Here is a 27,653-nt window from a genome sequence, read left to right as displayed (position 1 = left end):
TGGGGCTTTCCTTAAAAAAAAAAGAAAAAGAAAAAAAAGGTTCCATTCAAATAAACTGATTCTACACCAAAAACGAACAACAACAAAAAACCTTCACAGCCCCAACCGGCCTTTGGAAGGACAGATACTGAAGCTGAAGCTCAAATATTTTGCCCACCTGATGAGAAAATAGGGCTCATTGGAAAAGACCCCGATGTTGGGAAAGGCTGAACGCGAAAGGACGACATGGCAGAGGATGAGATTAGACAGTGTTGTCATGAACGTGGATTGGGCAAACTCTGGGAAGACAGTGGAGGTCAAGGTGGTCCGGCATGCAGGGGGTTGAGAAGAGTTGGACACAACTTAAGTGTCCGAACAACAAATTTGCACCTATTTAATACACAGGATAGAACGTCACGTCTAGAAAAACCTGAGATTTTCCATTCAATTTAAAAAATAAAATAAGCAAATACGGAAACCCGGACAGGGATCGAAAAAGCCAGATCTGGGTTTAAAAACCCAGCAGCCGCACCTCTGAGCAAGAGGCGGGGAAGGGAAGGGAAGAGAAGGGAAGGGGCAGGGCGAAAAGCTCGGCGTCGAGGAAGGCAAGCCGAAGAAAAGGAACCACTGCTTGCTGCCCGAGCGCCCCGCGATGGTCTTAGTGGTGGTCATGGGAGTGAGCGGCTCCGGGAAGTAAGCGCAGCTCTTGATGGTGGTGGTGGGGGGGCGGGGGGAGAGAGAGATACGCGGCCGGAAGTACAAAAAAGGCCGCGCTGCTTTCGTCGATGGCAAGGGAGGGAAGTTTGCTTTCGACTCTCTCTCTCTCTCTCTCTCTCTCTCTCTCTCACACACACACACACACACACACACACAAAGGCAGGTCCGGCTACCTTTGTGTATCTAGTCTTAAATGATACTTGGAACTAACTAGATCAGGGGTAGGCAACCTCGGCTCTTTTATGACTCATGGACTTCAACTCCCAGAATTCCTGAGCCAGCTTGGCTGGCTCAGGAATTCTGGGAGTTGAAGTCCATGAGTCATAAAAGAGCCGAGGTTGCCTACCCCTGAACTAGATGATACATCTTGCCACGCTCATTCAGGATAAACAACTGAAGGTATTCAAAACCTGGAGGTTTTTTGAGAAGAGATTGGACAACCATTTGTCTGAAATGGTATAGGTTTTCCTGCTTGAGCTGGCGGTTGGTCTAGATTTCTAGAAGACCGCCAAGGTCCCTTCCAACTCTTATTATTATTGTTGTTGTTCTTATTATTGTATAGGAAAACAAAATGCATCATAATCCCCTATAATGATTACATGTAGGGATCTGAGAAATAACACCTTACTGCTTGATTTGGGGTCACTTCGAGGTGTGTTCCCATGTCTGGGAGATAAATCTAGGTGCTCCGGGACTTGTCTGTTCAAACATTTTTCCGTGTATGTGGCACGGTTAACTTTGGCAAAATTTGCCTTAATAACAAAAACACCATTGGATTACTCCAAATCATATTCCATCATGGCCAGGAGATGAATCTGTATGTGATGGGCATTGAATTAATAGGACTGAAGATTCATAGGCTGTAAGATACAAGGTTATAGAATGAACATTAATATCTCCTTAAACCAAAAGTGTCTTTCCTACACAAAGCCAGGAAAAGATCCATTTGGTTTACACCCCTGCACATTATGGAGCAGGTTTTTTTGCCTTTGAATCTGAAGTACTGAACGGATTAGTTTGCCACTGAATTATTTATCAGTAAAAAGTGGGATAGAAATGCTACAAATATATGTATAAAAATACATTCACGTATTTATTTGCAAATATATTATTTGAATCTAGATTCCAGAATAATATGGCACCATTCTTTACTTGTAAGTACTCTCTTTAGTACTTAAGCCCAAGCACTTTTGGGAAAAAGAGTGACACACTCATTTCTTTGTTTACAGCCTTGCCATAATTATGCAGTTAACCTTATGAAGAACAGGCATATTGTGACCAAGACATTTACAGCAGGACTAGCAGATGCAGAGAGTATGTTTGGCCTGGGTCTTCATATCTGTCTCTAAAATATTTCACTGAATGAGGTTTACTGATACTTGTGTGGCTCAAACAGCTTTTTTTCCCCAAGAGAAAAAAGCAGCAGACCATCTGAATAACAGCAATATTGAGTCAGATGAAATCATGTAGTCTTGGTTATTATAGAAATAGCACTTATACTCAGGTCCTTGATCAGTCAGTTATTAGCTATTTGTAATTAAGACATGTTCATACTGAGAATTCCTACAATTTACTAAAATAGAAAAATACACGGCATGTTATTTATTTTAGCATTTAGCCAATTGAGGTTAAAAATATAAGAAAGGTTTACAAATAGGGTGAAAAAACATATAATTTATTTTACACTATGTTGGCTGCACATACTTCACATGTATATATACTTAGTCTATATTGTTTAGCGTTCTTTTTCCTAATAGCTTTGTTGGGAGAATCTTCTGATGTGAAAATGTAATTTTGTATTGCATGAAGGAACTATTATATGGGTGTGTTCACCACCCACACAAATATGTAAAATTAATCTGGCACCATATTACCAAATATTGCCTTGAAAGAGCGGGCGAACATTCTTACTCAAACTCCCTGTTAAAGTTCTGTTTAATCAAAGTAGCTATATTATATAGGATTACTGTCTAAATATGACTTTAGATTTTTCAGAATAGAGACAGCCCAAATAGTTACCAAAGAATAGTGCAGAGCATTGAAAGAATAAATTTGCAAGGAGTTGTGACTAGCTTCTTTGATGAAGTTGTTAAAGATTGTTGTAGTCTTCTGCAGCTAGTACACTTTGTGTTCTTGGTTATCTATTAAAATTATTCACTTTCCATCGTACCCATGGAAGTGTGAGATTTATATACCAAGCACACTCTTTCATGATGGCTGCGTATGATGATCCAAAGATGCAGTCATGACATTTTTCATCTGATTATTGGGCAGAACTAGTATTTCATATACATTTCACAATAGAGATAATATCTACGCTAGTTTTTCATATATGAATTGTTTGCCAAATCCACCATCAGAAACAATCCCTAAGTAAGGTAGCATTAAAGTGTCAACTGTGTGGGTACCTGTGTTGGTGACTATCAACTTTTAACAGAGAATTATGTATGTAATTGCATTTTAAATTGTTATATTTATATCCCATCATTTATGCTATCCTCTGTGGCATTAACTCCATCGCAGGCCTGAAAATTAATAAGACTGAGAACTGGCTCAGACTTCATGCTAAGTTCTAGAGTATGTGTTCTGTTGTGGGGTTGGGAAGTCTTAATTTCACAATTCTTAATTCTATTTCCCCTATTTTTCTAGAGAATCTTTTAAACCATCTTTTTCAGGGAGTATAAAGAATTACAGGGAAAAAGGAGTCAGAAAAACATTCAATAGGACTGCACGTTTTTTGTTCTTAGAAATATTTGAAATAGTGAAAATTTGTATTCTCATTCCCTACCCATATAATTTGAAGAAACTAATATACTATATTAGAAATTAGAATTCTTTACTTATGAAGAAGAAGAAGAACCAATAAACAATTGTAAAATTGTATCCCTGTCCACCTGGGGGTGTTTGGAGGCCACAGATGGACTACAAACCCCTGTGTTTTACAAGACCGGATTCATGCAAGATGCTAAATCAAACTAAACCACCTTATCATGATGTGTTTTTCTAGATTTAATGTTTTCTTCTTTGGATGTAGTTTTTATACATACTTGTTTTATTTTACAGATCCACAGTGGGCTCACTTCTGGCAGATAAGGTAGTTATTTGTAAAACTGTTGATTTTGTATTCACCATTTCTTATAAGTATCTTTGAAGGTATATAAGAACTGTAATAGCTCAGTGAAATCATAACATCCAAATATGAAATTCTTAAAGAGTATTGTTCCTTGATCATTCACACTGTTTATACATTCAAAAGTAGCCTTGATTTTTGCACCCATCCTGTTTGCCTTGACATGCACAGGCAAAAATAGTGACACAACCCATTAATTATATTTCTTTTGACATTGCAGACAGCAGAGTTGTAGCCTAGATTGATTTTCCATGTCTTCCAGGTCCCAACAGCCACAGCAAATCATCTTGGTAACAAAATGACATTATGCATGTGATTATATAACCATGTAAATACAGGTAGCCCTTGAGTTATGAGTGTAATGGACCCTGCCTCGAAGATCACTACTCTACCTCAAACGAGATCATTCCCTTGCTCGTTAAAATGCACATGGCTCATTAACTGAACATGAGGGTAGGGAAGGCCATGGAGGGCCTAGTAATGGAACAGGCCCCCAAGGCCTCCCCAACCCACTAAGATACCTCATGCTTCCCACTCCTTCCTGCCGCGCCGACTTACCTGGAAAAGATCCATCTCCTCTCTGCCGCAGTTCTTGCTGCCACACGGATCTGAGGCTAGGGAATGCTTCTGAGCCCCCCTCCCCGTAGCCCGATCCGGGCTCCGGAGGCCTTTTCCAGGCTGCTACCACCAGATCTACAGGTGGGAAATGCTTCTGCACCCCTGTGGCCTGATCCGGGCTCTGAAGGCCTTTTCCAGGCTGATAGCCAGATCTGCAGTAGGGAATGCTTCTGCACCCCTGTGGCCCGATCCGGGCTCTGGAGGCCTTTTCCAGGCTGCTGCTGCCTGGAAGCAGGCCGTTGGAGGGCTACGTAAGCGCCCCTGGGCATCAGATCCATGCAGCAGCGGACTGGAAAAAGCCTCCGGAGCCCAGATCAGGCTGGGGAGGGGCATAGAAGTGTCCCCCAGTGTCAGGCCTCTAGTGCCCCAATCCACCCTCCGGAGGCACGTGGAAGTGTCCCCCGGCTTCGGTTTCATTCTGTTGCAGAAAACAGAAGCCTAAAGTACCATGAGATTACACAAAATCAGTAGCATGAGATCTCGTCCCACGGATCTCATGTGATCTTGCGTTATGAATGCACCGAAGGCCTGGAGCAGTCAAGAAAGTGAAGGATCTCGATTTTCGCAGGGCGAGTATTGAAGGCCTGCTGCCTAGGGAGACCTGGGCGGGGATGGGAAGGGAGGGAATAACCAGTGTGAATGTTGCAGAGCCACTGCAGTTGCTCATAAGGGCGAACGACTGCCGTGGTGATGCAGTGTTTGTAATTTCAGGACTTGCTTATGAGCACTGGGGGGGTGCTCATCACGTAACTTTGAACAAGCGTTAAGTGAATGCTCGTAACTCAGCGATTACCTGTACTATACTTCATATGTACATCAGGATATCTGACACAAGTTACAGCATTTACATGATTATGTCATCACACATGCCATCTTTTGCCTTCCTCCCACAGATGCACATGAAGCAAGTTGGTCTTAATTCTTATAATCCCCAAATGTAGCTGGAAGGTGCAAGGTTAGGAAGGCAGGAAGTACCTGAGACAAGAAAAAATATTGTCATAAATATAGTTCTCATATATATATACCGGTATATATATATATGTGTGTGTGTGTAAATTTTTTGGCTTGCTAACAAAGAATAAAGGGAGACCCTTCTGAGACTTGAACCTGGGCTGATTGCACCTTAGGCAATTGTTCTAACCTTTAGGCCACTGGCTCTTTCTCGCTTTGTTAGCTGAGAAGCAAGGGAAGGGTAGCTCAGAAGGGTATGGCTGACTGATGAGAACAAATAAATTTGAAATGCATATCAGTCTCCCTTTAATTCTTTGTTAGCAATCCAAAAAAAAATTTACACAAATATGAGCTGTCACTGCTGTGACTACTGCCTGTGGATGGCCTTGGGCTAGGCCGAAACAGGAAATAAGATTTGTCCCATGTTTGGGGCCTAGCAAGGTATTCCAAATACTTAACAAACACTTAACACATATCTCCCTTGCTTCTCAACTAACAAAGCGAGAAAGAGCCAGTGGCCTAAAAGTTAGAACAATTGCCTAAGGTGCAATCGGCCCAGGTTCGAATCTCAGAAGGGTATGGCTGACTGATGAGAACAAATAAGTTTGAAATGCATATCAGTCTCCCTTTAATTCTTTGTTAGCAATCCAAAAAAAATTTACACACACACACATTTCAAGTGGGGATACAGTCTATTAGATATATTTATTTCCTGAATTTACAGACCTTTAATTTTGAGGGAAATCTCGTATTATCAATGTGAATCATATGATATACAATTGCTATAACAATTGCCTTTGCTCTATAAGCATATTCTATTTTTATTAAAACTAATCCCATCATTATGTAGCTAGGCTGGAAATTCTATGAGGGTGATGATTATCATCCAGAGGAGAACAGAAAGAAAATGGCTGAAGGAATACCTCTAACTGACCAGGTATTGTACAGTCTTGAGGTCACTTTCATCTAATAAACAAAATTGTTAGTGGTGGAGTTGGAGAAACTTTATTAGCACAAAAACTGAATAATCTAAAGATAACAGATCAGTGAATTAAATACTGTCCTTCAAAGCCATGTCATTTGATATCTCTGTTTCCACTGGGGGTCAGTCCTTCTTGCATAGCATTGTATAAAATAGTTCCAGATCACAGGTGTCAAACTCGCCATGTCACGTGATGTGTTGTGATGCATCACGACTTTTTGCATTGCTGGGTGGGCGCAGCCTCCGCATGATGTAACCGGTCTGCGAGCCGGCAGTTTGACACCCCTGTTCTAGATGATCTGATTGTAATTCAGCTGGCTTTGAGAGGAGTCTTTTCATCCAGATTCTCCCAAACTGATAATTGGCTAGTCATTCCTTTGCTACCTCAATAAACTGCATTAAAAAAATCTCAATATTGATCATACATTATGTACAAAGATTTAATTATTCAACAAGACAGACATTCAGGAATATGACCTTAAATGGACTCAGAAAATAGTGCTATAAGTTGCAAGAATTAACAAAAAACCAGCAGTTTGAAAATGCTATGCAGTTAATATGCTGCTTGGAGTTACAAGAAAATATGGAAGATATAGCAATGGCCTAGAGCAGGGGTCGGCAACCTAAAAAAGGAAAAGAGCCACTGGGAACCGGTTCCATCACAAATTAAAAAAAGTGGGAGCCGCGTGCGTGTGTCCATGCACGCGCATGCGCAAAAAAAGTTTTGCGCATGCGCAAAAAGGTTTTTTGCGCATGCGCGGACGCATGCGGTTGCCATTTTTTTTAAAAGTGAGATGGAACCGGTTCCCGGTTGCCCGACGGCGACGGCCCGTCTGCAAAGCTGCCGCTTTCAGCAGCTTTGCAGACGGGCCGCGGCAGCTTCCTCAAAGAGCAGCGCCCCTGCCCATTCTGAGAGGTGCGCGCGCACCTCTCTGAACGACCGGAGGTGCGCGCGCACCTCCCCAAACCTTTGGAGAGGTGTGCGCGTACCTCCGCGCGAACGGGCAGAGGTGCCGCTCTTTGAGGAAGCTGTAGCGGCCCGTCTCCGAAGCTGCCGCTTTCGGCAGCTTTGCAGACGGGCCGCTACAGCTTCCTCAAAGAGCGGCATCTCTGCCCGTTCGCGCGGAGGTACGCGCGCACCTCTCCAAAGGTTTGGGGAGGTGCGCGCGCACCTCCGGTCGTTCTGAGAGGTGCGTGCGCACCTCTCAGAATGGGCAGGGGCGCTGCTCTTTGAGGAAGCTGTAGCGGCCCGTCTGCAAAGCTGCTGAAAGCGGCAGCTTCGGAGACGGGCCGCAACAGCTTCCTCAAAGAGCGGCACCTCTGCCCGTTCGCGCGGAGGTACGCGCGCACCTCTCCAAAGGTTTGGGGAGGTGCGCGCGCACCTCCGCCCATTCGGGGAGGTGCGCGCGCACCACTGCCTGTTCAAAGAGGTGCGCGCGCACTGGGCGGCTGGGAGCTGCAGGAGACGGCTCAAAGAGCCGCATGCGGCTCCGGAGCCGCGGGTTGCCGACCCGTGGCCTAGAGAATGCAAATGATTTGTGTTTCAATATCAAGAGGTTACTAAACTACTACTAAACATTTGCACCTGTCTCGCATGCGAGTAAGCCAACAATTGAGACTCCGTATCTAGATTTCAAAAATACATGGAATGAGAACTTCAAGGTACAGAATTTGATTTCAGAAGAGGCAGAGGCACTTGAGGTCACATTGCTAACACTGAGCAGATAATGAAAGAGTTCCAAAAATACATCTATTTTTACTTTATTGCTTATTCTAAGGCTTTTCACATGATAGACCAGAACAAATTGTCAATAGCCCTTGAAAACATGGGTGTACCAGGTCACATCATCTGCTTATTCATCTGCTTATTCAATAAATAAATTGTATGATGACTAAGAAAGAAGAGTTAGATGGAATATGGAGCAATTATATACATGGTTCAGATTGGGACAGAAGTGCAGGATTTATACTTTCACATTATTTAACATATTTATCCTGATACATGCTGAAATAATGAATAGAAGTTGGAATTGAAATTGCTGGGGGAAGCCAAACTATGACAGAATGTTGGCAATAGCACTTTGATGGCTCTTACCAAATGTGCTTGGTACAATGTGCCACTTATACAGCTTGAACTGATGTTTCTCCCTCCCCCCAAAAGATCAAGATTATCCCAAAGGTGCTTTTTCACGAGGCCACTGAACTTTGTTTTTTCTTTCAAGACATTTTGCTTCTTAGATGAGAAGCGAAACGTCTTGAAAGAAAAAAACAAAGTCCAGTGGCCTCGTGAAAAAACATCTTCGGGATAACTATGACCTGGATGACTGAGAATCTCCATAGACTTATGAATTACTTGTATATGTGGTTTGTTTTCTGTTCCAGTGCAGACAGCATATGATTTCTTACATATATAAAACTGAAACGATGACCGCTTTCTTTTTTAGTGAATGAATGCATATTCCATCCACCTTGCAACACTGGTAAACTTTAAAATTGTCAGTTATAAAAAAATGACTAATGTCATTTACGTGAAAATGCGATGCTTTCATAAGCAACTATGAAATCTAAATAAGTTAGAGCTTAATTGGATTATACCAAGAAATGTATTAATCATTTTGGGTGACTTACCTGATTCATATGAGTCACGTGAGACAGGAGGCAGAAATTGCTGCCATAAAGACAGACTGTATGTTGAAGCTGATATGTAATCTTCACTAGTATAATGATGCTCTGATACACTTCAAAATTTCTGACAGAAAATATTACAAACTGCAAGCTTTTGCAAATGATAAGAGATTATTTCAGCTGAATCTGCATCATTTGGTTAAACTGGTCTTTTTCTCTTTTTTTAGGATAGGATACCATGGCTTTGCCACCTGCATGATATATTAATGAGGTAAAAGAATGTTCCCATTGCAACATGAAATTGGTTTTGAGTGGATTCTGTTGATGAGAATGCAGTTCACCTAGCTTTAGTGTCCCGAGTTTGGTGAACAACTTCAAAACTCTCAGCTCTAAACCTAAGCATAAATGCTAAGAATTAAATATGAACAATTTTGGGGACATGGCTTGGAGTAGAGTAAGATATCCCATAGAGAAAGAGATGTCCTAAATCCCTTGAGTAGCACTGTTTCTTCATGACTGTCAGAAGCAAAATACTTGCAAACTTCTATCATTTTAAGGTTTGCCATACATTGATTTTTAATACATTTAATCTGTTCATAATCAAAGTGTACTGTTAGCTTTGGGACTTTTCAGTGTTGGATAAGGATTTGCTGAACATTGTTAATAAGGGATGGACTATAACAGAGGGTTCCAAAAAGGTAGCAACTGAAAAAGTGGGGGAATTATGTGGTTTGTTACAAATTATTTAGCTGCAAACTAATTAAATAAACTGATGAATTGGGACAAAAGTTAAAACACACACAACCACTCTGTTTTTTTCCTAATGCATAGATATTGTCAAATTCTAATTTTTGCAGAGCACATGCATCTGGACAAAATGTCATTTTAGCTTGCTCAGCTCTGAAAAAACTATATCGGTGTATTTTGGAGAAGGGAGAGGCTGGTTGTCAGAGTTTGAAGAATCAACAAGAAGAAAAGGAGTCCACGCCAAGAAAGATCCTTTTTGTCCACCTGGCAGGGCCAATAGAGCTCATTGCCAGTCGTCTAGAAAAAAGAAGGGGACATTTCATGCCACCAAGTCTACTACAGTCTCAGTTTGATACTCTTGAACCGCCACGTGTGCCAGAAAACTTTATCACTGTTAATTTGGAAAAGTCTCTTTCAGAAATAGTATCTGACCTTGAAAGACATCTTAGAAGTTTGTACTGATGTTTCTCCAGGTTTTCTTGTTTTGAAGCCGGATAACCCCAAATAAAATGTTGCTCATATAATTTATTCTCCTGATTAAGCAACATATTTATGTTTTATTTACTATACTTGTAGCATGAATAGAAAATTAAGCCTGCTTAGGTTTTGATTTATTCATTATCTTATATCTAATTTAAGATTTTTTTTAATGTCGTAACATTGTCATTTATTTTAAAAACTGCAATTGAAAGTTTAAACAAACACTTGATAAGCAATCATATATTTCATTTATACTTGCTGAGTGAGAGAAGACTGCTGTTGCATTTCGTAAAGTGGAGTATCAGAAAACACATAACAGTATCCTTGAATCAGCTGAAAATGTAATTTCATAGGAGTAAAATGCTGCCAAAAAAGGACAATAGGAATATTGAAAGCATCAGGACCTTTTATTCTAGGATGACTAATGCAAAATCCTACTCTGTATCTGTCTATACATTTTAATTTGTATTAAAAGGCAAAATCATAACATTAAAACTCACCACTTTGTCACCTTATTTTATTTTAAATTATGTAGTCACTTATCTGGAGGGGGGGCTGGAGGCTAAAACATATAGGGAACGGTTGCTGGAATTGGATATGTGTAGTTTAATGAAGAGAAGGGTGAGGGGTGACATGATAGCAGTGTTCCAATATCTCAGGGGCTACCACAAAGCAGAGGGAGTCAAGCTATTCTCCAAAGCACCTGAAAGCAGGACAAGAAGCAATGGATGGAAACTAGTCAAGGAGAGAAGCAACCTAGAACTAAGGAGAAACTTCCTGACAGTTAGAACAATTAACCAGTGGAACAACCTGCCTCCAGAGGTGGTGAATGCTCCAACACTAGAGGTTTTTATGAAGAGACTGGACAGCCATTTGCCTGAAATGGTATAAGGTTTCCTGCCTAAGCAGGGGGTTGGACCAGAAGACCTCCAAGGTCCCTTCCAACTTTATTATTATTATTATTATTATTATTATTATTATTATTATTATTATTATTATTATTATTATTAATTATTATTATTATTATTAATTATCTCAGCATGATGACTTGGGGAGGCTAACGATGGTTAAAATCCAACATAATAAACACCATAATAAATACATAATTGGCCTCTGAGATAAAACCACAAACACCCCTCAACATCACCACCTCATGGATTCTTCCACACATTCTGATCCCAAGCTCAGATGCATAGCTACCTCTTCAAAGCCTTACCAAAGGCCAACAGGATTGAGGATAATTCATAATGTTCCAAACAGCAGGCACAGCCACCAAGATACTCTTTCTCAGTCCCACCAGTTGGGACTCATTATTTGAGGGTCTTGTAGCCTGCAAACAGCACCTTCGCTTGAGCCTAGAACCATCACTACAGCTTTACATTAAAAGTCGTACCTGCATGACATTAGATTCCTAGTCTGATCTACTTTGAAGGATCTGATAGGTAGAGGTGAACTCTTCTTCATCCGCCCCCACCCCCAATCTCCAACACAGAGAAAACATCCAGAGCATCCCTTGGCCAAGAGGAAAGAGAGAAAGCCAGGTATATTGCTATTTCATCCTGTGCTTTCAGATAACCTCACTAGCAGTTTCATATAAATGTTAGTGGAGAGAACGCTGAGCTATGAGCTGGCACCATCTAGAATCAGCCCTAGAGGAAGGAGAGCACCAACATAGCACTGTGCTGCTCACTCCCAGCCAACAAAGTTGATTCAGAAGGCTACCATGATTGTATGGAAAGCCACTGAGATGTTAAAACCAGACCTCTGTGTATAAGGTTCAAGTTCACTGCCTTATTATATTCTGCCTATTATTCAGGAATCTCTCCAGACTGCCAGCCTTAGCCATGTAACACAAGTCTATGGAATTTAAAGGGGAGTCAGTTCTGGGCCTCTTGCAGCTGCTCAAGGACTTGAGGTTAATTCCATGCTCTAGGCTTCCCCTCTCTCTGGCTGGGGGTTTCTCAGAACAGAGGTCATCTACAAGCCCCATGCAGTTTTATTGTCATGGGCAGGACTCAGACTCTACTCTGAAAGACCAGCTCCAACTGAATCAGTGGAATATCAGCATCAGGAGACACCAAGTCAGGGATCACCTGAGACTGATCAAACCCAGGCACTACCAGAACAATTAGACAAAATTCTGCCTCCAAGCCCTTGGACTTTACAAGTCCAAAGACTTTGCCTGGAGAGCAGAGCAAAATCACTCAATAAGGGTCCTTGGGGGGGAAAAAGTATTACTATCCTAATTAAACATAGCTAGTGGCAGCCTGATTTAAGAGGCAGTTGTGAACCATATTATTCTGTTGGAAACAATTAAGTGATCTCCTATTCTGTTTTGTCATTCCTGTGAATTCTGGTCATATAAAATCCTAAAACTCTTGACTTTGGAACTAGGTGACAAATCTGATTTGGCTAACTCTGGACTGGATTTCAACCTTTCTGTGTATTCCTGTTGAAAGCAAAAGTACCTAGACAAGTTTTCTTTCCCAGAGACTCTGTTTTGTTTTACACTCCTTTCCTTATCTGCTGTTTATCTACTCAGCCTTGAGTAAATTCCTATTATCACCTAGCAACTGTGGGTATATGTTTAAAACCTAAAACAGGATGCTCGGTCTCATGCCCAGATCTGAATCCCAACTAAAAGATAATTTGTTTCTGTTAATCTTCTTTACAAACTTCCTTGAAAACCTTCCCTTTTAAAGAGACAATGGCTAAAATCCAATCACGTCACCTCCCAGGATATAGTTCTAAATATACAGGTGGTTGAGCTAGTGTAGGTAGCCTTCAGTTAATATCCATTCATTCCGTTAACATTTGAAGTTATGAAGGTGCTGAATGAGACTTGCAGCCAATCCTCAGTTATGGCCATCACAGTGCCCTGCGGTCATGATTGCCATTTGCAACTTTCACTGCTGACTTGACAGTCAATGGGAAAGTGGCAAGTGGCAAATGGCAATTACATGACATTGTGCCTAACAACTGGAACTGCTTAACTACTATTGTAATGGATGCAACCATCAGTGTAATCATAAGACATTGTACCGTATTTTTCGGACCATAAGACGCACCGGACCATAAGACTCACCCAGTTTTTAGAGCAGGAAAACAAGAAAAAAATTCTTTCTCCTTCTCTCTCTTCCCCTCTCTCTTTCTCTCCCTCCCTCTCCCATTGTCCCTTCCTTCCTTCCCTCCCTCTTTTTCCTTCCCTCTCTTCATTAGAGCAGTACCCGCGGAGGCGGCCCTGCAGCCCGGCTTTCTCTTGCAGAAAGCAAGCTGAAACGGAGTGAGGGAGATTGCCAGAAATGCGAATCGGCCGATCTCGCGCTCCTGCAAGCTCCCTCGCTCGGTTTCAGCTTCCCTTGCTACAAGAGAAAGCAGGCTGAAACGAGGCAGATTGCAGCAGCGCGAGATCAGCCGATTCGCATTCCTGGCAATCTCCCTCACTCCGTTTTAGCCTGCTTTCTCTTGTAGCAAGGGAAGCTGAAACCGAGCGAGGGAGAGTGCAGGAGCGTGAGATCGGCGTTTCTCAGCACGTGCCGATTCGTGCTCCACTTGCAGAGGTTGGGGCTGGCCATACGGATCACCTTCGGACCATAAGACGCACCCTCGTTCCCCTCCCTTTTTGGAAAAAAAGTGCGTCTTATGGTCCGAAAAATACGGTACTTTATGACTCCGTTGCTTAGTGATGGAATTCCTGGTCCCAATTACTATTGTTAATACTTACTCTCCTAAGGCGTGCTTAAATCATCTTGAAGTACCTAACCATCAGGACCTTTACTCTGGCACACCTACCTCTCATTTGTCCTTGAAGGCCAATACAAGATCCCTACGCAGAGAAACAAGGCCCGTGACTCTGGATACGTAGAAACCACAGAACAGAAACCACAGCACTTTTCCACTGCCTATTCTACAGGTATTTGTACTAGCCTTTTTTCACCATTATTGCATAAAAAACAGGACAATTTTATACCTCCCTGCAGGTCTCGGATACCAAACCTGCCACAACATAATGTTGTCAACTTCTGCACAGCTGCAATTAAAAATTAATCAGATAACCTGTGCCACACACCAGCTTTAATGAGTATCTAGTTTTTTGGTATAGTGCCTTATTATATTTAATTTCCTATGTTCCCCTATATCCATTTATTGCTCCTACCTCCCTATACATATAATCCAGCGCTACCTGTAGCCCAAAAACCCTACAGATATTTCTTGACTTATGACTGCAATACAGCCTGTACGGTCAAAAGTCATGACAGTTGTAAAATGGGTTATCCATGTGACTGACCCTAGTTTATGCCAGTCATTAAGCGAGTCCATTTTTTTGCTATGAGCCAATTTTTTCTAAAATCAGAAATGCCAGGTTTTGGCAGAAATGCCATAAAACAATTGTGTGACCGTGGGAAGCTGCAAATGGCCATAAACGTGAGCCCATTGCCAAGTGCCAAAAATGTGGCCACGTGACTGCAGTGTGTGAGAGATCACTGGAATTGGGTTGTAAGTACCCCTAGGGAATATTGTAACACTGACCGATCATTAAGCAACTTTATCCACTTTATCATACCTAATAAGTTCAAACTCCTTCCAGATAACCAAGGCATTTGAAGTTTCAATCATCCACATAGAATCTGCTTCACAGTCAGAGTCCAACTTGGAACAAAGGTAAGGGACCTTATGCAACAGATATCCAACAGTTCAGCAACCTTGCAGATGACCCTTCAACCATGGGTTTTCTAAAACTACTGACATTTCACCACCCTTACAGCATGATATATAACTGAATTATGATCCATATAATAGAACCCACTTCGTGATGATTGAAAATTTCTGGCACATTTGCCAAAACCAAACAACTTGAGACACTTTTGTCTTATGCAATGCTTGCTTACTACAATAATATGTTATCACACCCAGAAAAATATACTGCAAGTCAAAACTTCACAATATAATACGTGGTGAATTTGTGCTTTATTACCTCCAACAGAAAGTGTTGCTCAAAGTAATGGCCCACAGCAAGTGTCATAGCTGTGACTTTTAATTAGAGTAACAGGAGATAGAGAGACTGGAAATACTAGTTACGATATGTTGTTTTGAAAAAAGGAAACAGGTTAAATAGGAGCTATAGCTGAAAGGGAAAAGGCAGCACTATGTTAACTGAGCCAAATCAACAATTATGGTTTGTTATTCACATAAATCTAGAATAAACCAGAAAGTTTTGGTCTTAATTCCATGGGTGGCCTGCTATTGGAAGGAAATGACCTTTTTTCTAACCTTTTGTTCCACAGATATTGGCAGCTGTAATAATTGTTACAAAGATTATTATATCACAGGATAGATGGAGAATCACAAATGTTACAACTTGTAGTCATAAAGCTACAGCTTTGAAGATGAAACGTTGTTTTTCTGTTAAAATGCATTACTGTAGAATGCTGATTGCAGAACTTCAAAGATAGCTACCGATGTTATGTTCAAAGCATTGCAGACTTAGACTTACATAAAATGTGCCCTCTTGTGGTGGAATTATTAGCAAAACATTGTTACTTGATGTATCCCAATGCGGGCATGTTGTTTGAAGATTAGAAACATTCTGAATATGCTTAAAATTATCACGCATTTCCATGATATATTTTATTATGCCATCCGACAAGTTCTTCATATCTGAAAGTATATCAAGCATTAGACAAGTTTAATGTTTTGAGCAAAATTCAGAATGGGAGACCTGTGACCACCCCCCTCCAACTTTCCATTTGAGTAACATCTGGAGATCATGTTCCTCAATACTGCCTCTGCCAATTAACTGTAAACTAATCGAACCTACAAATTCCAAACCAACAGCCCAAACATTTTTTTTTGGGGGGGGGAATGTTCTGAGACAAATCTGCCAATAATTATTCATTTCACACATTCCATTCTACTGTAATAAGATTTGCTTTCCATGTGGGGGAAAATTGGTTTACTTAGTAAACATGGATAAATGTTGATTGAGGATATATGAATCCAATCTTGTACATCTATATATTATAGGATATCATTTATATTGATCACTGAAATAATATATGGGAAGTGTTGTGGTAGTATCTGTTCTATGAGGTATGTTTCATTAAATAAATTACAATTGTGGCGTTATTAAAAATTGGAGTGGAGACATCAGCCAAGGAAAGAATACACAACTGAAGATGTATTAAAGTCAGTATTCAGTTTTGGCCTTTTCTTAACTTTTCATCTATTTTTGTACAAAAATGGTGTAAAGACAAAATCCCTTTTCCTTCTAAGCCAAACTACAACAGCAAAAACTACATAGTTGACATCACATCTAACAGTCTCTGGGCAATTGAAGATTTCCCCTGGCAGTCAAGGGTGTCTCTAAGAGAGTAAAGTAGAATGGTTCTTTCCCTCAAGTCCTGAGCACAACAATAAGTATAGAAACTTATTCCCAGGATAGGGCTCCATACATTAATTCTTGTACCTTGTTTTAAAGAAAAGATTAATATTTGATCTGAAAAAATCAGAGATACAGCCAGAGATGGCTAGATGGACAAACAATTTGATCTAAAGCAAGTAGTTCTAGGTTTTCACACTGCCAGCATCTTCCAGCTCAATTCATGTGAAAGGTCAGCTAGGAAATCTATTATTGGACACAGGAATATTTGTTTAGAGCAAAGAATGCAGCTTTAGACCTCAGAACTAAATACGATCTCCCAAAATGTACTACCGTAATCTTTAATGTGGTACGAGGGAAAAAAACAAATGATCGGTGTTTATCACAGTAATATTTAAAACTCAATGTCACGATAAATCTATTAAAATATGATTTAGTTAACATTAAAAATCCAGCAAAAATCCAGATAAGCTGATTTGAGAAAATGTAAAATGTTCAAATCTGTGAAGGAAGCTTCCATTGCAATAGTGTTTCAGATAAATACTTCATTTCCAGAAAGAGCATCCTAAATGCAAATTATTTAGACTGGGAGAGAGAGAAGCTGAATAAGATGGTCTCAGCTTTAATACTGTAGAGTCTGAATTTATCAGGATAAAATGACTTTAAATTGTTGCTCACAAAGAAGTTTAATTTATTTATTACCTGTGCACAAGAGAAATAACTACCAATAAAAACCCAAAAGATATACAGTATTTTTACATGGTGGTTAAAAGTAATTAGAGTATCACATGACAGGGTCAGTGAAAATATGCGTCAATTACAAATCATAATGCAAGTTAGAATCTCAAGGGGATAAAGTTGAGAAGCTTTAGCCAAAAGCAATCTCAGATCAAATGTGCTCCTCCAATCTGCACAAAGATGAAGGTAATTACAATCAATCCTTGTGAATATTGAGACAATGTTACAATTCTGTACATTTAACAAGATCAGATCAGCAATCTCAGTATTTCAAAAGACTCTGTCAAAGCACTTTTATCAAGAGATGCTCGCTAAAGATGCTGTAAGATTCTATTACACTGGAGATATCTTGCACATTTCATTCATTCTGGGCTTTGAGATATTTTATATTATTGCAATGAAAAAAAATCTGCTTGGAAAAAAACCTTTTTCCAAATGTATATATTTTGTAGAGATAAAAGAGCAAGAATAATAGCTAAATCAAGTGGTATAAATCTTGCAGCATTTTGCTAGTTAAGAGAGACATGCCAAGTCACAATAAGCAATATGTACCAACAAATCATAACTTCAATTAGTTTCCTCTTTAATTTGTATTCTACATAAATTATTATCAAAGGCTAATGTTTAAAGAAGCAACTAAATTGGACAGTTGGAGGTCAGATAAAACCTGGTCACTCAACTTTGAAACAGATTTCCTTTTTTAAAAAAAAAATCACAATAAATGCGAAATGAAGAAGTGTTTGATGCATGCAACAACCAAGTGAAAAGCATTGATTCCCACTGTTTGAAGAAAACTACTGCACTCCACCTTAAATGCATCAGACTGGGCTTAGTTAGAACAAGACAATTCCCAAGAGTCAGAATGAAATAAAGCTGATAATTTTAAAGATTTAAGAGCTGTTATCAAAAATAAATTACATTTTTCAAGTTTCAGAAACGTTGCTATGATGGCTGGGAACCCAGTAGCCTTTCAATGGCTGCATTGATGTCACCTCCTGTTGCTATTAGAGCTTGTAAGTTGGCTTCACGGTTCAAGAAGCCCATTGCGCTGAGCTGCTCCAGTTGCTGCTGAAATCTGACTTCAGGATTTTGTAGTTGCTAAACAGAAATAAATAAAAACGTTTTAATATTTTTGTACCTTTCCATTCGATGCACTTTGGAAAAAAAAGTTAATTAGAAAGTTAACTTCAATCACTCTTTTGTAATCAAATATCCTCTTATTTCCCAAAACACCATGTGAAGAATACAGTAATACAGAATACATTTAAAAGATTTCCATCCTGAGAACATGGATAATAATAACATAATAAGAACTGGATAATAAGAATTCCCACAAAAAGCTCATAAAGAGTGTGTCCTACAGCTGATTTTTTAAAAAATCTGCCAGATTCCAATTATCCCTCAGGCTTGATGCACATGCCGAATTATGTCATGGGTTTTTAATATATCATAAGGGAGATGGGGCTTAGGTAACAAAATTTACATGTTATATTGGCTAGCACGAACGTCACGCCAAACTAAGAATGGATAAATTACAACCTGAATATAAAGACACAATTATTACTTTGTTTCAGTGACTAGGAGGTAAAGCCAGCTACCTCATCCAAGGATAAATATTAATCTGGAAAATATTTAAAGTTTCTGAATACATATGTAATGGTTTGATTGAACATTGAAACCAAATTTGGAGCAATGGGCCTGTATGCACCTCAATGATTTGGGAATCAAAGCTGCACCACCATTGCTTTGAGCCATTTATATCAACAGTTTCTACTGACTAAGCTCTCTGCTTCTACAATTCCTTCCTAAATTGAAAGTTGATCAACTCTTTTACCTGAGCATTTGCTCCAGCAAGGGCCTGTAACATCTGTTGAACAAACTGCTGGTGTCCAGTTTCACCAGTTCCTGAAGCTGGGTTTGTATTTTCATTTGCAATTGAAGTGGGCACTGTTGTTCCGGTAGGAATAGCAGTGTTTCCTAATCCAGCACTTCCTAAACCAGAATTTCCTAGTCCAGCTATACCAGTATTAAACCTGAACAAAAAGAAACATGGAAATAAATTATTTATACAGGGAACACTAAGAATCATGCATAGAAATGCAAGCAGCCAATATATTCAATATGGGCACGAAAGCGTATGGGGAAAAATCACAAATTGTACAAATAAAATTCTTGTCCAAACTTACCCAGGTATAAGGCCTGGAGCTTCTGTTGCTAGAGTCTGTAAACCTTGCTGAATCTGAAGCAAAGCCTGCATCGCTCTAGGATTTGACATTGCAGATAAAGTATCTGGGTTCTGCATCTATGAGAAGAAATGTTCATTTGAAAATGACTGAGCAGGTCTCCCTTCAAAACTGTAAATAAACAGCCAATCTTTTCATTTTCTTTTTGAAGAAGAGGAAGTGCCAAACCTTCCGTTCTATCATTGTTACAGTTCTCCCAAGCTCAAAATCTTAATGAAGAATTGAGCTTTCAAGGAGAGCAAACATTATTTATCTCACGCCATGAAGGGAGGAGAAGAAAGAGAAGTACATAGTGTAGACTTCCAGGGAAGAAATGGCAGACCAACGACAACTCCAGAAAAAGCAGAGCCAACAACTGCAGCAGAATGAAGGGCCAAAGAGCAGACCAATAATCAAGATCACCCACAAGCGCTCCAGACAGCTGCTCCCAGTAAGATGACCCACCTCTGGCTGGTTTAAAGCTCTGGTAGGTAAGGGAATAGCCATCTTGCTCAAACCGTGGTCAGTACCTTCAGAAGGACACTAGGTTCGCATACAGGCAACCCTTCAGTTAAGAACAAGTTCCATTCCTAACTCTGTCTTTAACTTGAATTTGTATGTAAGTTGAAACTTGTACTTATGTACTGCCTATTACTAAAAATGGCAGATGACATTTTCCTTCCTTGAGCAGATAAACTGCTGAAACTACAGAGTTTTATTAATCTCTGAAAACAAGCTGTATATTAAAAACAGGCGGCTTCGGCAGCTTGTCAGCTCAAGGAAAGACATTGGCGTTTGCCACTTTTAGTAACAGGCAGCCTGTTCCCAAGTACAGGTTGTCTCTTAACCTAGAGATTGCCTATACTTCCTTTTCTAATCACTTTTGGAAATTGCTTAATAGCAGTGTTTCACAGCACCGTGTGCATTGCCTTCAATCCTAGCTAAATACATTTTAAATACAACTTTAAGGACTTACACATTTGGCAATATGCACAAATGCACACGAAGAAGAAAGAAATATTTCATTATGCAAATTGTACCACCAAAATACAATAAAATTCTTCAAAAATGGGCAACCTTCTGGGAGCTTGAGGACAACACAGAATGTAGCAATGATTTAAGGAGCGTTAATTACTTTTTTAGCTTTAGGAAAGACTTTCTGAAGCTATAATGAGACTACCATTGGACTTATTATTAGCTTTTATTCATTTTGTGGCTGAAACTAGTGAAAACTATTTACAAGAATTTTCAGCAGTGCAGATCGGAAGACTTTTTAAAGGACTCACAAAAAAGCAACTTGTAACAATACACAAGATACATATCCTCGTAGTACGGGAAAGTTCAAAAGGATGAATTATCCCTTTTCTTAAATACCAGAGGTGATCAGATTGTAGATGAATGATCTGTGAAAAGTTTCATCTAAATAGTATAACATTTTAATACGATTATCATGTGCAGTGCTGCTAATCTCTTTTGACTTACTTGTTGAAGGAAAGTTGGAATTTGTTGTCTCATTTGTTCTTGTAGCTGAGGATTCCCAGCAAACAAAGGGTTATTCAACATCATCTATAAGGATAAACAGACATTTTATCATCATAAAACCAAACAGACATTCATCACCAATAAATAAATAAATAAAATAAAATAAACCCTCAGCTAAGCTTCTACTTAGCAAACATATGCTGAACTCTCTCCTTACTTGGCAAGACAAGAGGCGCAGTCACATACATGGAGTCCTTGATTTATGATCGGTTGCTTAGTGATCATTTGAAATTATGATGAACCTCCCCAAGGATACTTATGACCCAAATTTGAAGTTACCATGCCCTCCCCCCTACATGATCACATTTTGGGAACTTAGCAGCTGGCATTTATAGCTGTTTGCAGTGACTCGAGCTCATGTGACTGCAACTTATGGTTTTTGCTGGAAACTTGCATTAACTTATGATTTCCTGTGAAAAGACCAATTCTGGACAATGGATTTGCTTAACGACTACAGTGTTTGCTTAATGGCTGCAATGATCCACTTAATGTCCACAGCAAAAAGGAATGTAAAATAAAGCACAGTCATATGTGACCCGCTTAATGACCAGCACAACTTACAACTGTAATTCCAGGCTTAATTACAGTCATAAATAAAGGACTATTGTTAAGCAAAGCAATGTATACATATTATAGACAATGGCTGCACTTATCATGGTAATAAGATTTGCAATGTATAAATCCAGTGTGTAGTTTGGAAACCATGGTTAATGGATCAGTATTCTATATGAATCTACTGTTCAAACAATAATTAAAATAAATTACAGCTCAGTATATTGCAAGACTCAAACAACTGGCAGGAACAAAGCTTCTATATTCTTACTTCTTAATTCATCCCAACCCACAGGATTCCACAGGCCTATTACTATTATGCCTACCTATTGTGTCATCTTTCAAACTATCACACCTCCTTTCATCATTCACCATGTCCCTCAACCTATTAATTTCTTTTATCCTCTTCACTGAGCACAAATGTTTATACATTTCCTCCCGATTTTTCCCACTTGAGCATCCTTTTGTCAGCCACTATGTTTAAGCCTACTTTGATGTCTTCTCTTCAAATGCTTAGTTTTTATTCTATAGATAAATGGGTTGGGAAAACAGCTTGTTTTCCCCAATGGTAAAAGTCTATATATGCTCACTGTTACTACTAGTAGTAAGTGCATACAAGGCAAATTAATAAAAGATACCCTGCCTAAGAAAAAGGAGGGATTCCTAAAATTCTCTAAATTAACCCAGCCATGTGCCTTATTCTTTAGTTCTTGAAAACATTCTATAAGGGATCTACAAAAGTAACAGCACCAATCATTAGGCCTGCTCTGACTTCTCAGACATATAATTTAGGCAATTCAAATTTGTATTAGCATGTTACAATATTTATTAAAGCAGCTTTTTAAAGCAGCTAAAAGGAAGAACTTGACACTGTAAGAGATAGAAGCAAAGGTGCATTTGAATTTCACAGGATGTCTTTAAAGGTCTTTGAAAAGTCAAATATAAATAAAAACAATTTAAAAACAAGTCAAAAGTGACTGTGGCTAGAAACAATGAAGGCAAAATGGTCATTACAACTTTTGTAGAACTCAAGAGAAAATACTGGGTATTTGTAATTACTACGACCTAAAGCAGAGGATAGGATAGGATAGGATAGGATAGGAGGACGTGGTGGCCCAGTGGGTTAGGACGCTGAGCTTGTCGATCAGGTCAGCAGTTTGGCGGGTCGAATCCCAAGTGCCGCGTAACAGAGTGAGCGCGTTACTCGTCCCAGCTTCTGCCAACCTAGCAGTTCGAAAGCACGTAAAAATGCAAGTAGAAAAATAGGGACCACTACGGTGGGAAGGTAACAGCGTTCCGTGCGCCTTTGCTGTCTAGTCATGCCGGCTACATGACCACGGAGACGTCCTCGGACAAGCGCTGGCTCTTCGGCTTTGAAACGGAGATGAGCACCGGCCCCTAGAGTTGGAAATGACTAGCACACATGTGCGGGGGAACCTTTACCTTTACTAAAGCAGAGGATAAGGAACAAAGTGGCAACTATTTATATCTAAATGAAATATAATAGATTAATAGAAGCCCACATTTTACTAATTATGGGAAAGACCACAGGTGAAGTTTAATTCAGTATGGATTTTAGTCATAGACTTACCTGGGCTGCAAGATCAGGATTCTGGCTCAATGACTGCATCATGCTTCTCATGTAAGGCGCCGACAACATGTTCTGCATCAACTGGGGGTTTTCAGTAATTTGCTGCAACAAGCTCTGCATGCCAGGTGTGTTGAACATACCAGCTTGAAAGGGGGAAAAAAGTTTCAGCCACACAGTGCTATGGCACCATCTCTGTCTCTGACTTATTTTTATTTTTATTTTTTTTTAATTCCATTTATATCCCGCCCTTCTCCGAAGACTCAGGGCGGCTTACAAGCTTAGCAGTAGCCTTCATTCTATGTATATGCCTGCTTATTAGGGCTTTCACACACACACACACACACACACACACACACACACACACACACACACACACACCCAAGCGGCATTATTACAAAGTCTTAGATGATCATCCTTAGATGATTATTACAAAGACTTAGATGATCATCCATCTATTCAGTGCAATTATTTTCATCACCCAGGACCAAACCATGCAATTCAAAGTCCAAATAAAGTAAGAGATACCACGATGTTTAATAATAGTCAATAACCAGTATTTAATTTTCAATCCAAATTCATTTAACGCTCAATTGAATTTAGAACAGCATTAACATGCATGCCTTTCTGGGTAGGTAATTTGTAATTGAAACAATGAGTTCGTGGCATAGTGGTTAGAATGCAGTATTGCAGGCTAATTCTGCTGACTGCCGACTGCCAGCCGTTTGATCCTCACTGGCTCAAGGTTGACTCAGCCTTCCATCCTTCCAAGGTGGGTAAAACGAGGAGCCAGATTACTGGGGGCAACATGCTGACTCTGTAAACTGCTTAGAGAGGGCTATAAAGCCCTATGAAGCAGTATATAAGTCTGAGTGCTATCGTTATTTCAAAAAAATCAAGTAAGTTGCTATATGACAAACATACCTCCTAGCCCAGGTCCCAAATTTGGCACTGCTGAGCTTTGTCCTGTGCTTCCAGTGCTGCTGCTTCCAACACTACTGCCTCCTCCACTGTCTCCACTGTTGCTACTGCTGCTGTTTGGAGAGCTCTGTGTGGTAGCTTGAGGAGCCCAAGGATTTGGTAAAGGGTCTCGGTTTTCTGTGCGAGATGGTTGGCTTTCCCCACCTGATGAATTGCTCACTAATGAAGCAAATGGATTTCCCCCAAACTATAAAAAAGTTAAGAAACAAACAGATTTACCCAGCAGGAACAAAACCAATTCCTCTGGAAACAAAGTGGTTCACTAAACACCAGAACATTTGTCTTGCAGAACCAGAGTGACCCAATTGTTCCCTGGATGGCCTCACCCACATCAACCTATTCAAAACTGTTATCTAAGATTATGCATTAAGACTGATCAGATAGACTTGAAGATTTTCTGCTTTGTTAAGAGATCTTCTGCGAATGTTTGCCTTATATATGGAAAGCAGACAAGAGCGTGCAAACAAACCTCCTTGCCACATGAGGTGCCAACATGTCTATGATTTCCCCACCCAAGGTGATATCCACTGAACCCTGAAGTTTAAATAAAAATTATTATTTAATTAAAAATGGTCACCATGGTTACAAGATCAAATCTCATGTGATTTCATTGTTCTCATCTCATTCAAGACATGTACTTTTGATGTTTTTATATAATTACATGAAATCCCGAGAGTGAGTTTCTTGACAAACTTACAATAAACCTGCAATTTTTAAACAGACTTTTTGATTGTTGTACTATTTTGCATGATTGCACAATACTGTCCACAAGTTTCTACATTAAGGAGAATCTTTATCTGAACAAAATGTTTGAGCAATAGTATGAAATACCTTTATAAATTACTTTAAAGTGTTTCAGACAAGGGTTTTGATTTTTTAAGTAAGCAGGCTATTATGTTCAGCAATCCATCATAGCATCAAGGGAAAAAAAATAAAACACAAGCTAGACATTCATTGCTAAACATTTCGTATTTTAAGCACCATTTACAGGGGTTTCTGCCCAAAAAAAATTCTCCAAAACTAAAGCATCACATGCTAAGTAATTATGAGTCTCATTGCACCATCACAGCAGACTATTTCTTCATTCTACAGTTTAGCAGGAAAGCTATACCAAAATACTAGAAGGCAAGTCAAAAGAGCTCAGTTTTGGCCCCTATCACATAAAATGAAAATAAGGACAAAGTTACGACAGTTAATTTCAGCTTAATTAAAGTTCTAGGATTACTCGCCTGCTCCTGTGCTGCGTTCAGCATCGGCTCCTGTATATCTGTGTACATTCGTCTCAAAGCATTATAGCCACCAGGTATACTTTCAAGATTACTCAAGGCACGATCCTGATTTCTCATCATTTCTTGCATCATTGCAGGGTTTCTAGCAAGTTCCAAAGTCTAAAAAAGTTAAGTAAGCTCTATTAGAAAAGAACAATTCTGCCAACAAATATGTAGATCAGGAGCCAAAGACCCTCTTCATGCTTATTCAAAACCTACAAAGGTAGAATGGCTTTGTAATTAAGATTCATTGTGAGACTGCTGAAGAGGTTAAGAAAGAATAAGGAGATATTCCAGACAGAAACATCTGACAGGGAAGAAGATTTTTGATAGTTCATCTCATAAATGGCATCTCAGTCTGAATCGCAAAAAATAAGGAAGATGGAACATATTCCTTTTCATATGTATTGTGTTTGCTTATTCTCTATAATCCTTTCCTCTCCAATGGATGTAAATACAAACATTAATTCACTTCTTGCTAATTATCCCAACCTCAGGGTGAGCATTCCAAGGGGCAAAGGAATAGGGAAAAGAACTGTAAGATTTGCTATATTTTCTCTGGCATTTTGGCTCACCCAATTGTTTGAGGTCATATCCTTCTAAATGCTGTAAAGCAAAGAAAAGGTGAAGCAAAGCAGAGTTGGGGTCATATGATTTTCACTTAGCAACCACTTCACTTAATGACCAAGCTGCCAATTCCAACTATAGCTGATAAATAAGGCCCACTGAATTTGGGCTATCAATAGCTATATATTACCTTCCTAAATCACAACATACTGTAAATGCCTATTGCTACAAACAACACTGAACAATTGCTATTCTGTCCTATCTACATTTGTGAGTTTCCTGAATCTACATGATTAGCTTTAGTGTTAGAAAAGACGCTAATCCAGAGCAGCTCTTATGTTCTTACGTCTGGATGCAGGTAATAACAGCAGGGTAAATTCATCCTTGAAGGCAGAGGCGCTCTTGGCACCATTTAAAAAGGTGCTACTGAACCCATTTTTCAAGAAGCCGTTATTGGACCCACCATTCTGAATAATTTTTGCCCAGCCTCCCTGCTTCTCTTTTTAGGAAAGGGAGAATATAGATATCCAGGATCTTCTGGAGCTGCAGCGCAAACATGGACTGTGCTCTACATAGGACTACATTTGAAGAGTATCTGAGAGCTGCAGCCGGTGCAGAATGCAGCAGAGCGGGCATTTTGAGTCCCCCTACGGCTGCACATGTAACAACTCTGCCCTGCTTCCAGGTCCAATTAAAAGTGTTGATTATCTTTAAAGCTCATCACGGCATAACCAGGCTACCTGAGAAACATCTCATTCTAATTACATCAACCCATCCCACCCAATCAGGCAGAGAGGGTATGTTGTGGATCTTGTTGACTAAACAATTTTGATTGTGGGGTCTAGGAACATAGTCATCTCTGCCATTGCCCCTGCCCCATGAAAGAAGGAGGCAGCCCCCCACTCTTCTGGCCTTCTGGAAACCATCAAGTTCTGGCTCTGCCAACCAGCACTGGGATCTAAGAATGGCATGCATCTTTGGGGGATTTTGGGTGACTTGAGGGTGCTCCTTCTGCATTTTAAAAAACCTTTTGTTTCTATTTTTAACTTGGTTTTTACCTATGTCTCTTTTATATGTCTGCATGGCTTGTATTTGTAAACTGCCCAGGGTCTTAGTTGAGATGAGTGCTGTATAAATTTGATAGATAAACAAACAGACTGTATCTTTAAATATGTAATGATATATAGTAAAAATACAATGGCTATCCCACTACTGGAATGCAATGGCTATTCACAATATCTAGGGTTAACCAAACTTTATTGATTAGGTATGATAAGTGCTTGAACTGTGCTCATCTGAACATGCTTAAAATATAAATATTCTGTGATTAAGATTGTATTTCGAGATTCCAAGGTTATCCAAATAACTTCCTATCAAATCTTCTCCAATGGAAGAACTTGAAAGGATTTTGAAATGTTGGAGTAAGTGCAGACAGTTGGCAATATTTAGATTGACCCAAGGCATAAATCATTATAAACTAACGTTGAGTTCATCTGTATAAATATAAAGCAATGATAAAATTAATATATGTAACTATCTAATTCATGTTTAATTACTAAATGAACCATACTTATATTTTATGTGTTA

The 27,653-nt window shown here is 39.6% G+C and overlaps 2 protein-coding genes across 7 annotated transcripts in view; one reads left to right on the top strand and one right to left on the bottom strand.

Annotated features, from left to right (window-relative positions):
* The first annotated feature begins 449 nt into the window (after positions 1-449).
* Positions 450-10,700, top strand: IDNK (IDNK gluconokinase). Of its 3 annotated transcripts, XM_081320565.1 has the most exons (7): positions 636-672; positions 1,819-1,850; positions 3,760-3,790; positions 4,047-4,116; positions 6,246-6,332; positions 9,230-9,273; positions 9,860-10,700. In XM_081320565.1, the coding sequence occupies exons 4-7, from the start codon at positions 4,078-4,080 to the stop codon at positions 10,209-10,211; spliced, it is 522 nt and encodes a 173-aa protein (XP_081176691.1). In that variant the 5' UTR covers positions 636-672; positions 1,819-1,850; positions 3,760-3,790; positions 4,047-4,077; the 3' UTR covers positions 10,212-10,700. The 3 variants fall into 3 exon arrangements, with proteins under 3 accessions (XP_081176689.1, XP_081176690.1, XP_081176691.1); XM_081320564.1 differs by lacking the exon at positions 1,819-1,850 and having other exon boundaries at positions 580-672; XM_081320563.1 differs by lacking the exons at positions 1,819-1,850; positions 4,047-4,116 and having other exon boundaries at positions 450-672.
* The window catches only part of UBQLN1 (ubiquilin 1), a 44,495-nt gene continuing 20,428 nt past the window's right edge, over positions 3,587-27,653 (bottom strand). The window contains exons 5-13 of one of the 4 annotated variants that reach the window (XR_014025504.1): positions 25,461-25,619; positions 24,175-24,418; positions 23,254-23,396; positions 21,051-21,134; positions 19,533-19,648; positions 19,181-19,379; positions 18,265-18,444; positions 15,724-15,887; positions 3,587-5,419 (exon numbers count right to left, since the gene is read on the bottom strand). Coding sequence is in view for 2 of the 4 variants with exons in the window: in XM_081320561.1 (XP_081176687.1) it covers positions 18,289-18,444; positions 19,181-19,379; positions 19,533-19,648; positions 21,051-21,134; positions 23,254-23,396; positions 24,175-24,418; positions 25,461-25,619 (1,101 nt within the window). In the remaining 2 variants the exon portion in view is untranslated. Of the gene's footprint in view, positions 5,420-10,874; positions 10,933-13,899; positions 15,888-17,275; positions 18,445-19,180; positions 19,380-19,532; positions 19,649-21,050; positions 21,135-23,253; positions 23,397-24,174; positions 24,419-25,460; positions 25,620-27,653 lie in introns of those variants that run through there. The other 3 variants (XR_014025505.1, XM_081320561.1, XM_081320562.1) reach the window with 3 other exon arrangements.

The sequence above is a fragment of the Vipera berus genome (assembly GCF_964194415.1).
Source record: "Vipera berus genome assembly, chromosome: 2".
In the NCBI taxonomy this organism is placed as follows: Eukaryota; Metazoa; Chordata; class Lepidosauria; order Squamata; family Viperidae; genus Vipera; species Vipera berus.
The sequence above is the reverse complement of the archived record's forward strand: the minus strand, read 5'-3'. Positions and strand labels throughout refer to the sequence as shown.

Bases quoted from the DNA above. Each gene is read 5' to 3' on its own strand.
- IDNK (XM_081320563.1), top strand. From the start codon at position 632: ATGGTCTTAGTGGTGGTCATGGGAGTGAGCGGCTCCGGGAA. The intron at 673-3,759 runs GTAAGCGCAGCT...TTTATTTTACAG, and splicing joins GGAGTGAGCGGCTCCGGGAA to ATCCACAGTGGGCTCACTTC. The intron at 3,791-6,245 runs GTAGTTATTTGT...ATCATTATGTAG, and splicing joins GCTCACTTCTGGCAGATAAG to CTAGGCTGGAAATTCTATGA.